We start from the raw sequence: 12,241 nt of genomic DNA, 5'->3' as shown, positions 1-12,241 counted from the left end.
AAGCAATAGAAATGCCAGCATGAGAAGGATAAATATTAATATCTAAAAGCGATAATATCGTCTCTGGAGTTCTGAATTCAGAGATAACTATTTTAGTCATGGCTCACCTAGTGCTTAAGAAATAAACATAGTATTATTTTGATATGTCTGAAAATCTCAGCAAGTCATTCGTTACCGGCTTTCTGAAGTGGTTGAGCCTTAAATTTTGAGTTAGCTGTAGATTTCAGTCCACTAAGGAATATTTTTATAAACTTGTATGACTGCTACCATTTCGTAATTCTTCCAACAGCCGCTAACTGCCGGCTGACGAGTTCTCTTCTTATAACGCCAATACCTCTTAAAAGAGATTAGTTCAGCACAATAATTATTTCTTCATTTCAATTCCCGTACTTTTTCAGTTAAACACGCAAAATGTATCCATCGCCGTCGATGAGTCCAATTCCGATGCGACGTCCAGCACAGCAACATCGCCCATCGAAGCCAAAGAAGAGGAGGTGAATCAACAATTTGTGGCCGCCATTAATCCGCATCTCTTGAATATTGTCAAGATGGATCAGAAGCAAGTTGAATGCAATTTGTGTCATCGCAAGTTCAAGAATATACCAGCACTCAACGGACATATGCGGCTACATGGCGGCTATTTCAAAAAAGACCCCGAGACCAAAAAGACAGAAAAGAAAGAGCCAAGCGGTCCACCGCTGCAGACAGCCAGTATTGGCGTGCGTGCGCTGATCGAAGAGAAAATCATCAGTAAACGCAAAGATATGAACAAGGTGAGTAGAAAAGTGTTGGTTTTTGCTTTTCCAACAATTACGTTTATGTTTTTGCGTATGACAGGGTGCCTTCGTAGTTCCTGCACCACCCAGTAGCGTATCCAGCACTTCCACAATCCGACGATCGATTAGCGATCTAGAAAGTTTCCTTAGTCCCAAATCACACAGCCATAATGGCAACATCGGCGGCGGTAATGGTGCAAACAGTAGTAACAACAACACGTCTAGTCAGAACTCGCCCACCGCCACCACAACGACTATGCTACCTGCCGCAACTACAATCAAAAACTTCAGTGGTGGTACATTGGGCTTGCAGCAAATCGGCATGTCGCAGGGTATCGAAATTTTCAGCACAAAGCAACAGAAGACAGTGGGTAATGTGGGCCATAGTTTGGGTATGGGCTTGAGTGCGGCTCTCCAAGCGAATAATGCAACGATGAATCCGTCAACGATGAAATCTGCAGCAACGACAAATACAACGACTACCAAGGGAACTTCGACCGATCCGAAAGACTCGACACTCATTGAGTTATTGAAGCGCGGCACGCGCATCGCCGTCACTGCCAAGAAGCCATTAAACAGTACAAACCCAATAACAAATATGGGAAGCAGTAGCAGTAATAACGGCAATGGCGGATCGCGTCAAATAATCACCAACAACAATCGCACTGTGATTATACCGTCCGACGTGCAAGTTCTACCCACCCGTATGGCCAAGTCGAGTGCTAACGTCCTGCGATCCTCTACTCCCGCCAGCTTAGCCCTGACCGACACGACGCCACTATCACTCACCATATCGCAGAGTGGTGACGGCGGCATAGGTGGTGATGTGTATACGGTCACTTATAGCAGTGACACATCGGGATTTTTCGATGATGCGGAGGTCTATAATGTCGCTGACACGGATATGTTGCTGCAGACGGTAGATTCAATGCAGTTACTCAACGATGACTCGCAACAATTGAAAAGCGAACATTCCGAACAATTTGGCTCTGTGACTGGCGTGGGGATCACGGAAGGCGATCACACCGACAATAGCGGTAATTGCATTCAAGCCGAATACTTGAAGTTAGAAGCCGACGGTAGTGTCAATGCTATGCCCACCACTTTACCCACTTTCCAACAATTTCATTCCAAGGAGTTAATCATGCAGAATAGTGCCCAGATACAGGCTGTGACTAGCATGCGTTCCAACGCGCATCAACTGGGCTCGTTATCCTCACCTATAAACTCGCCGCTCGCATATCCAACACCACCCTCCAGTCATGAAAATATGACGCAATCATCGCCCTATGTCGATGATGGACACCAGTATTCCGAAGTGACAAACGCTTTCTTCAATGAGAAATGCAGTGGCGACTTCCTCACGCAGTCAGCAACCGAAGTGACTTTCTTCAAAAGCAATGACAATCAGCATGAGCTCACCGACACCGAGAAGATATTGAAGTTGAAGACCGTGTTGGAGGAGAGCGCTTTCGATGGTTCCATCAAGGTGGAGGATTTACTGAATGGTACACAGGAGGATGACACGGAATGTGATCTACGGGACTTTGCTGAAAGCAATCTGGCATTTTTGGATGAGGATCAGGAGTTTCTGAATGACTCGCGAAATGCAACTTCGCCTTTACCAGAATCATTTTTCACCGGCAGTATTGGTACGGCCGAAGAAGTGAAAGAGGTATTGCGCGATGTGTTACCCGACGAAAATATCAATCTGAATTGCGAAGAGCAATCGGATGAAAATATTATTGATTTGTATTATTTGCCGGGTTTGGGCTTACAATCACAAATGATGCCTAATTCGGATGACCCGCTCTTATCCTCGTCTCCAAGAGATTTCGGTCAGCAGCGGGGACAAATTATACAAACAACGCAACAGGTCCAAGCTCAGCAGCAACAACAAAGTCAACAATCGCTATCACAATCACAGCAAATCCAGCACTCCACACAGCATTTGCTTTACGCCCAGCAAATGGAGCATCAAATGCAACAACAACAGCAGCAACAAACATCTACCGGCGGTGACTACGTTGGCAATCAATTAGCAATGGCAATGCAACAAACCGTCGCAGACGGCAATGACACACCCTCGACGCTACAGTACAATCTACAAAACCTACCGCAAGTACAAAACCAGCAACAATACATTGACGTGAACACACCGATTCAGCATGTGTCAACGCTTGATGGTGGCATACTGCATCAGCAGCTAGTTTTTACAGGTTCGACCGACAAGCAGGAGATACATATAACGGGACAACAAGGCGATATGGGTCTTCTGTCCGCCGGTAGCTCCATTAATACCGACACCAATATCTACTTCGCCAGCAACTCCAGTAATTCCAACAACTCAATGTCCGCTTTGCAACAAATCGGCAATCAGTCGAGTGCCTGTAATCTGCCCATCTCATCGTCTTCATGTCAACCACCAGCGGCTTCTACAGTTCTTTCCACACTGCAACCCCTCTCCAACCAAACAAATTCCATACTGAAGCGTCGTCTGCGGCCGCACAATTCCAGTGACTCCAGCAATTCACAAAGTTTCGCCAAATATCATCCGCTCTCACCGTATCGATCTAAGTTGCGCAAACCCTCGCGAACGCATTATACACCGGCGCCTATACTTAATCCCGATCGAAAAGGTGTCGGACTGTATTGCAGTGTGCGCAAGCAACTCAACACGGGTCTGCTTGGTTTCGATAGTTTTGACGATGATTTCGACGATCCGGTGGGCTTAGTGGATTTTTCAGATGAATCAAAGGTCAATCTGGGCTCGGCGTATCAAGCACAAGTACCGCCTTGCCGAGAACGCATTCACAGTGCGGGTAGCGATGCCGCAACCGATGGTGAGTTGTGTAAAATCAACTCTTGTTTCGACGTCGAGGAGCCTGTGAGTGCGGAGCAATTGTGGGACCCCACCGTACAAACAGACGAGAAGATTTTGATGCGCTACATTGACCTGAGCAAATCATCGGCTGTGCCGCTGGGCAGTCACACCGAAGAAGTAGCGCTGCACACACTGCTCAAAGCACAAGGAAATATGGCCGCGGCAGTACTAACTTTACTCCAAACACCATCGAATGCATTCCAGATGAAATGGTCCGCTACCGAATTGGAGGTGTTCTTAAAAGGACTGGAACGGCATGGCAAAGATTTTGGACGCATTTCGCTGGAGGTAAGTTCATGGAAGTGCTGCCTATTACTGCTACTATTAATTGACTTCCATTAAATTATTTATTTAGTTGGGTTCAAAGACAACGGGCGAGTGTGTGCACATGTACTACTTCTGGAAGAAACTTTGTGTTGACTATAAAGTATCACATCTTAAAACGGAAACGCCACCTCCACCACCGGTGAACGATCCGAAACCGTATGTCTGCGAAGTGCCGGATTGCTCTGCGGTAAGTAAACCCCTGAGAGCACATAACTACATAACAGAAATGTCATTCTATAACCGCAAAGGCGAAGTGACGGTTGTCTGCCGAAACTGTCGCTTGATGTATTCGGCAATTAACCATGTTTTTCGCAGCTAAATTTAAGTACAAAATAAGTATTTCCATATGCAACAACCCTCATTTTGCATCATCAATTCACCGTTAATAGCAAATTAATATTATATCTCACTTTCCCTTCCATGAAAAATGCAAATTTACATTTATCGCGCTGCCGCTGTACCCATAGAGCTTTACCTCAAAAGCTGCCCTGCATGGTCACACTCGCATACATACTTACGGTAGAAATTCGAATAGCCATCATAACAACAATAACAATAATAATCACAACAATAATGCTACAAGCAACACTACTAATCAGAACAACGGTGCCACAACGGGCGGCTCGACAAGCGTCGTCCAGCAGACCAACGGCTGTGCGTCTCAGACACAATCTCAAGTGAGCGTCGGTGGTGCGAGTGCTTCCGGTGCATTACCAAAAGACGCTAGTCAAAGCGGCGTGCCCGGTGCCGTCAGCACCGCCAAGGACACCGACTTTCCCTGCAAGGTGTGCGGCAAGTAAGACTCCCCCTCCACTCTCTCTATTTCTCACTCCGTTCTGTCATTTTGTATTCGTAAATTAAAACGTATTAACGTAAACGCTACCGTTACCGTTACCGTGAAATTATGCTACAAATGTTCCTCACACTCACATACCTACACACAAACATACTGTGGATTCACTCACACTTTCAATATAATTTCTTCTATGATTTAAAAAATATCTTATGTTTTATAATTTTGTATAAATCGAAAAATAATAATATATTTAAAAACTAAAATATTCTCTACAAATTTATCGGCTACGCAGTCACTTTCATCTCTATTGGTATATAATATATGGTTGTCACACTCTAGTTTCAATAGATGGTTCCCAAGAAATTTCAAATTTAATGGGGAATTTTTATTACCATTCGAAAGAACATTCTTTGGCATTTATTTTTTGATGATTAGCTCTATGAAATGTTGGTCGCGGCTACGTTTCGGATGGTCTATCCGTTAAGTTCAATTTTCGATGAGTTGTTCCAGCATTTCAACTGGTAACTGGCGAATGACAAGCGTCATGTTCCGCTTCAGGACGTGAATCGATGCAAGATTATCCGCATAGACTTTAGGCTTTACTATCCTTACAGGAAAAAGTCTAACGGTGTGATATCACACGATCTTGGTGGCCAATCAACCGGAACAAAACGTGAAATTATCTGCTCTCCGAAGTGTTCTCCCAATACATCCTTTGATTGATGCAATGTGTGGGAAATGGCGCCGTTTTGTTAGAACAATTGCCGCAGAGATCACGAGCCTCAATTTCAGGCATCAAACAGTCGGCCGCCACTGACGGTTATGTTCTCAACGGCATCTTTTTTGAAGAAATATTGACCAATGATTCCACCGACCCATAAACCACACAGAACCGTTGCTTTTTATGGATAAAATGCCAGCTCTTGAATCTCTTCAGGCTGCTCTTCGTCCCAAATGCGGCAATTTTGTTTATTTACATACCCATTGAGCCAGAAATAGGCCTCATCGCTGAACAAAATTTGGCTCGAAAACGTCGGATCTTCTTGGAACTTTTCAAGAGCCCATAGAGCGAAGCGATGTCGCTTGGGAAGGTCGAGCGGTTTCAGTTCTTGCACAATCTGTATTTTGTATGCTTTCAATTTAAGATCACGACGTAAATTGCGCAAAATCGTTGCATACGCTAGGCCGTGTTGCTGCGAACGAAGCCGAATCGATTATCGACTTCGGTACAACCGAAGTTAACGCTTTTTCTTGTTGTTTTTCTTTTGTTTTTTAATTTTGCCACCGGGTGTATTATGTTCTGGCCTGTGCAATTTATTGGCTTAACTTAAATTAATATCTGCAATTGTTTATTTAAATCCCCGTTTGTAGTTTAACTCTCAGTTCAATACTTATCTTACAAAAACATACCAATATTGCATACAAACATACATACATACATATATATTTAAGTGACTTATTTTAATGATATATAAGATAATAATAATTGTTGTTATTGTTGTTGTATTGTATTGTTCCATGTTTTAAAACGAAATAAAATGAAATATGAACTATAACAAAAAATACACCGAATGAATGACAACAAACGAATTTCCACAATAATTCGAAAAACTATATACTTATATAATATTTAATGAAACGACAATGAATCTACGTTTACATAAATTAACAAACGATAACATTGTGTATTACATAACCTGCACACCTCAACTAACCGTGAACTGCAATTAAAATGAAACTGAATAATTAAAAATACAAATTTTTAATATATAAAACTGAAATAAAAAACTATTTACCTACATATATATGAATCGCGCAGAGTCAAAAGTCACAAGTTGAATTGCGAGTTGTCGCTACTCCCCACCACCACGCTGTTGTATAACGACGCGCACGCGCAAGCGCGCCCATGTTGAAAGTGCTAGCTCGCTCACTGAAGCAGCAGCCGCCACTGCAACCGGCATGTGTCTTTCAGCGCCACACTCAGCCAAAGCGTAAAATTGTAAGTGGTGTTCAAATCATTGCTAAATAATTTACTCTTCATTTCCATTTTCAATAAACAATTAAAATTTCAATTCAAAGTTATGCAATTCATTTCAAACACCTCTCTCTCTCTCTCTCTCTGTCTGTCTCTCTCTCTCACACATGCCGATAACAAATATATATACTACTCCATTTGTAATTCCATTATCCCATTATTAACACATTCCCCCTCCAGCCAATAACACTCGTATGTTGTACGTTGTGAACACTTGTAAAGAAACCCCCTCCCGTCACCCAAAATCGTTTCGAATTGTTTGAATTTATACTATGTATATTAAGTACTTACACGCTGCGCTAGTCTTGCTCCTTTTATTTTTAAATCGTTGAGTTTTTAATTAAAATACCCCCATGCGTTTGTAAATAAACTCTTAGCTTAAATAAAAAATACTTTAAAAACTAATTAAAACTCACTTGCACTTGTAGAGACCATATGCATACCTAGGCTACCAACACAACCCTACTAAGTACCGTACATAAAAATTGAGTTCGTTTTTGAAACGAGTTTCATTGATTAAAGTTTTCATTTAAGACTCGAAGATTTCTTCGCCTGCCGTTTCGGTATACGCGGAATCGACTGCAGAGTCCTGTTCTGGTTTAAAAGTATAATAAGTCTAGTAAAAAGAAATCCACTATTTTTTGCAGTAAATTTCTTTAGTAATCTGGATCTCGAATTGAGTGCGATCGCTATATGTTGTAGAAAAGACTTCGTTCTAAAAAAATCTAAAACGGTTTTGTGACTGATGGGCTCAGCACAGTTTAAGAATTCGCCAAAGATGTACACTAGCAAATGTATAGCTGCTGACGTACGTTGTAGATATTAAAGTCATTGGCCTCTACAACCGCTCCGTTAGTTCTGCCTTCTCCAGACTGCATAAAGAAGCGAAGCAAATGAGTCTGGTAGTGAATGAGGGCAAGACGAACTGTCTCCTGTCATCAAACAAACAGTCGTCACAGTCGCTACTTGGCTCCCATGTCACAGTTGACAGTCATTACTTCTGGTAGTGAAAGAGGGCAAGACGAACAATCTTCTGTCATCAAACAAACAGTCGTCACAGTCGCTACTTGGCTCCCATGTCACTGTTGACAGGCATTACTTCGAAGTCGCAGTCGCCTATCGTGGAGCCAGCATTAACAGCAACAATAATGTCAGCCTCTTGCCAACAGGTGGTACTTCGGACTGAGTAGGTAATTGAGAAGTAAAGTCGATGGAACGATGAGATATACGACGACATTGACATAGTTCAGTGTATCAAGAGGCAGACGCTACGCTGGCTAGGTCATGTCATCCAAATGGATGAAAACACTCAAGCTCTGAGAGTGTTCAACACAGTATCCGCTGGGGGAAGCAGAGGCAGAGAAAGATCTCCACTCCGTTGGAAAGACCTTAGACTACATTAGGAATGCCGCCAAGCAACGAAAAATTGGAACGAAACGTGCGCTGTTGTAAGTTCGGTTATAACCGCGTAAGCGGTGTCTATGGCAATGAAGAAGAAGACGAACTCGTTTTGGTATTTGGTTTGAGTTTGCTATAATTAGCGGCTATTCATCTGGACTGTCAAAAATAGGACAGACTGAAGGAAGCCATTGGCTAGAAGCAGCCATTTTTGGTCAACAGCAGAGGAAATGTGTTCCATCAATACAAGACGAGACCACACATATCGAAAGTGATAGGAATCGTTCTCATAAAAGTCGGGTCTAAGTAACTGGAACGGCCTCGGATTTTGTATCCGGTGACGGACTGTTAACTCGGCAGAATTCTGCCTCTACAACCTTCCCATCTCTGATGATTTTACTGGCAAAAAATTCGCAGTTTCACAAAAAATCGACTGTCCAAGTATGCTTTTAATAGGGTCGAATATTTCTATGAGAGTGGCATTATGAAGTGACCTTGAAGTTGACAACAAGTTCAATAACTTGTTATGCGGATTATTCTACTAAAGTATGCAGAAATAATGTACTTCTTTCTACTAGACCTTATATATTTCGGGTTTCAAAGCGTGTGAAATTTGAATAACTTTTTAATTTCGTTGGTATCGCTCCTTTTTATATTTTTCATAACACCTCACATTACCGTAAGAGGGGCGTTTTCTATGAGTTCAGCTACAATACTCGCTGACGCCTTTTTCTAAGCAAGCAAAAAGTTTCTATACAAATTTGCATGTTATGCGAATTCTGGAAAAGTTCTATTTCAATCATTACCTCGCTTTAAAAAATAATTTCCCAAATTAGCTTATTCTAGTAACATGTCCTCGAAACAAGTGATATATACATACATATGTATATATGTGGTTATTCTCCAATCTATTATGTCTTTGGAGATTATATTAATTTTTTATATATGCGGCTTACCCAAAGCTCGTTTTAGCGGAAGCAAGAGCAATACTTCACTGATTGGTTGTACTGGATATATACGACTGCAACGACATCTATTGCCAAATACGAAAATACTTTTTCGATTACCCAATATGCCATGAAATATTAACAACATTCTTTGAAGACCTTCTCCACCTTTTCCACGAAGGTAACATTCGTAGTCAGTTTCGTTTCAATTAATCAGTCATTAGTGACTTGACTTTACTGGTATTCTTTGAGTTCAGCGCTCAGTTAAACCCATCGTTTTAGGCTAGGCCCACTCACACATTGCGTCATATGTTTCTTAACCCATTTTATGCATTCGCTTTTCATATATTTATTTTGCTGTATATTTTCTTTTTCATTTTGCAAACGGACGTATCTAAATAGTCCTAAAATCATTTTTTTTTATATTTTGAAGTTACTTTATATAATTAAAGGTTCATTCCCAACCCATTGTTCACCCAATTCAAAATAAGCAATTTCTAACAAATTCACACAGATAAGTATCTGTTCAGCATATCAATGCGTATTATACTATCTGCACTCGCTTACGAGAGCGGCGTTCCTATAAGCAAAACGAGCTGAAAATAACAAAACTAACAAAATAATTTTTACTCTTCTAACAACCGAATGCTTTCCGAATACCGTTAGTGCATGCTAAGTACGATATTTGTGAAACAATATATATATATATATATATATATACATATGTAGATAGATATGTACATATGTAAATAGATAGAAATGTTTGGATATGCTATGTGTATCGCAATGTCTCGTCCTTATCACTCTCACCTACACATACCGTTATATAAATAAACATCCATTATTGTTTTATTTGTAGTTTGCAACCTGTAGTTCCTCATAGACATCTACCTTCATGCTCGTTGTTGCTTATGTTTCTCTGTTTTTGCTTCAACATCTAGCATATATGGTGCGTCCTCATCTCTAGAGCGCTTTGCTACCACATTGCCTTTACCACCTTAGCTATGACTCAGCTTTGTGATGCCCAAGTACTCGTAACCTATTTTTCGTTTTTGCCTCTCTGTGTATAGTTGTGTTTGTTTTTTGCATTTATTGCGTGTGATCATTAAATCTAATGGTGTACTTTGCATTTCTCTTTTCTTTTTGACATTTCGTCTTGCACTCGCAGAGTTTTTAATAAAGTGAAGAGTAGAAGCGCACACATGAAGACGCATCGCGTGCAGGAGCAGCAGCAGCAGCAACAACAACACCAGCAGCAACAACAATCAGCCGCTGAAGCGTCCACCAGCAGTAGCAATACAGTTGCATCTGCGCAAAGCCAACAGCTAAGCGTGAATCAAAGTCACCACCAACACCAGCAACAACAGCAATCGTCGATTGAGCAAAAATCCTGAATTTAGACCCCCTCAACCCAGTAGCGACCACCCAATACCTTGAAAGCACCAGCCCTACAACCCAATTACCCAAATATTGTATATGTATATGGTCACCAAGTGACCGACGCCGAATTGCAACGTGTACCCCACAACGCCGTATGTAGTATACCAAACTCACTACCGAAGTGCTAAAATGCAACCATGCAATGTAAACAGAAAAACAGAAAACATAGTGAGCACAACAAAAATACATGTGCAAGTAAATGACAAGTGAGCATACATTTGAGAATTTTGAAATTTGAAACTGACAATCGCAGAGTTATTGTATGTAACGTAATCTTAAAGTTAATTACAATTACAATTTAATTAAATACTTAATCATATTTAAAGTCATTATCAAAAACAGTCTGCTAAAATAAATGTGTATCAACATTGTGAGTATATACATATATATCTAATATATATATATACATACATAAATACAAATTCATTTTGTATGCAACGCAATGTAACTCTCTAAGAAGACTCTATTAGTGGAAGAAAAATGTTGAAAACAAGAAGAAGAAGCGGCGCGATGACTCTAAAAATCGCGATATTCTTCTAATAATCGAGTGTTGTATTTTGTGCGTGTAGTTGTTCTTGTAATGCATAGAGATGCATGTAGTTTGTAATTGAATTTGTTTTACTTTCGAAGAGAGTTTTTATTCTAGATTTACAATTGAATTAATGTCTACATTAAAATTAAGTGATTTATGTAGTAAATGTGAAGTTATTAGACATTAGCTAAGCGAAATGATTAAATGTTGAATAATGGAAGCGAACATTTAGGAAATTGTGGAAACTTGTGGATGTAAGAGGTGGAGTTAACGGTAAAACGATGGCAATTGATGAGTATTTCCTAAAAAGCAAAACCAAACCGCCGATGAAAATAAATTAGCAGTAAAATACACAAAGAGAAATAAATATAAATAAAATTTGTAATTTCATTAACTCACACACACACACACATACACTCAATGCACAACTAAATATGTCTACTTTTCAAGTTACAAAAACTGCATATATTTGTATTACTGGAACTATTTTAGAAACGTTTTTGTGTAGACTACAACAACAACTATTGTTGAGTTTGAGTTAAAAGCAAAAAAATAAATTTCTAAATTTTTTTCTTAGTTACAAATTTTTGTGATATTGATTTCTGTATAATGTTAAATTAACCAATTTAAAACAATTACGTTAGGAAAACAATGCTTGAGGCACTTTGATTACAAAATCGCAGTTTCTTATGATTTAATTTGTGAAAATACACATTGTTATTTGTTTGCCATCGTCGACTATGAAGTCGAGGCATGTATTAATTTCATTATCTTTTTTATTTATCTAGCTTTATTTGTTGTAAAAAAATTATTCATAGTTTAAAATTGTCGCTCAACGCAAAAGCTTAATATGGGCAAAAAATAGTAAGACTTTTTTAATTTAAACTTCACGCGAAGCCCCATTCGGCGAAATTTCCTTTTCCTGCATTTGTATGACTGTGCCAAATATCACATCAAAATGATCATTAGTGTTTGGTATACGCTTGTCTTTCTGAAGTACATAACCGGCATTCGGCGATTCTTACAATGAGTGAAATTATTCGAGAACGCGTTGACGACGAACCACGGCCATGATCATCAACTGATGACCAATACGTCAATAAAAT

At 40.1% G+C, this 12,241-nt stretch overlaps 1 protein-coding gene across 2 annotated transcripts in view; it reads left to right on the top strand.

Annotated features, from left to right (window-relative positions):
* Positions 1-10,409, top strand: part of LOC126757255 (serine-rich adhesin for platelets) — a 112,135-nt gene extending 101,726 nt beyond the window's left edge. Inside the window, exons 9-13 of one of the 2 annotated variants that reach the window (XM_050471026.1) lie at positions 399-773; positions 838-3,948; positions 4,016-4,174; positions 4,455-4,783; positions 6,603-6,776. In XM_050471026.1, coding sequence (XP_050326983.1) covers positions 399-773; positions 838-3,948; positions 4,016-4,174; positions 4,455-4,783; positions 6,603-6,696 — 4,068 coding nt within the window. In that variant the 3' untranslated portion in view covers positions 6,697-6,776. Of the gene's footprint in view, positions 1-398; positions 774-837; positions 3,949-4,015; positions 4,175-4,454; positions 4,784-6,602; positions 6,777-10,331 lie in introns of those variants that run through there. The other variant, XM_050471035.1, reaches the window with a different exon arrangement.
* The last annotated feature ends 1,832 nt before the right edge of the window (positions 10,410-12,241 follow it).

This window comes from Bactrocera neohumeralis, chromosome 2 (genome assembly GCF_024586455.1).
Source record: "Bactrocera neohumeralis isolate Rockhampton chromosome 2, APGP_CSIRO_Bneo_wtdbg2-racon-allhic-juicebox.fasta_v2, whole genome shotgun sequence".
NCBI classification, from domain to species: domain Eukaryota; kingdom Metazoa; phylum Arthropoda; class Insecta; order Diptera; family Tephritidae; genus Bactrocera; species Bactrocera neohumeralis.
Note: the sequence above shows the minus strand (reverse complement) of the source record. Positions and strands in the feature narration are given on the sequence as shown.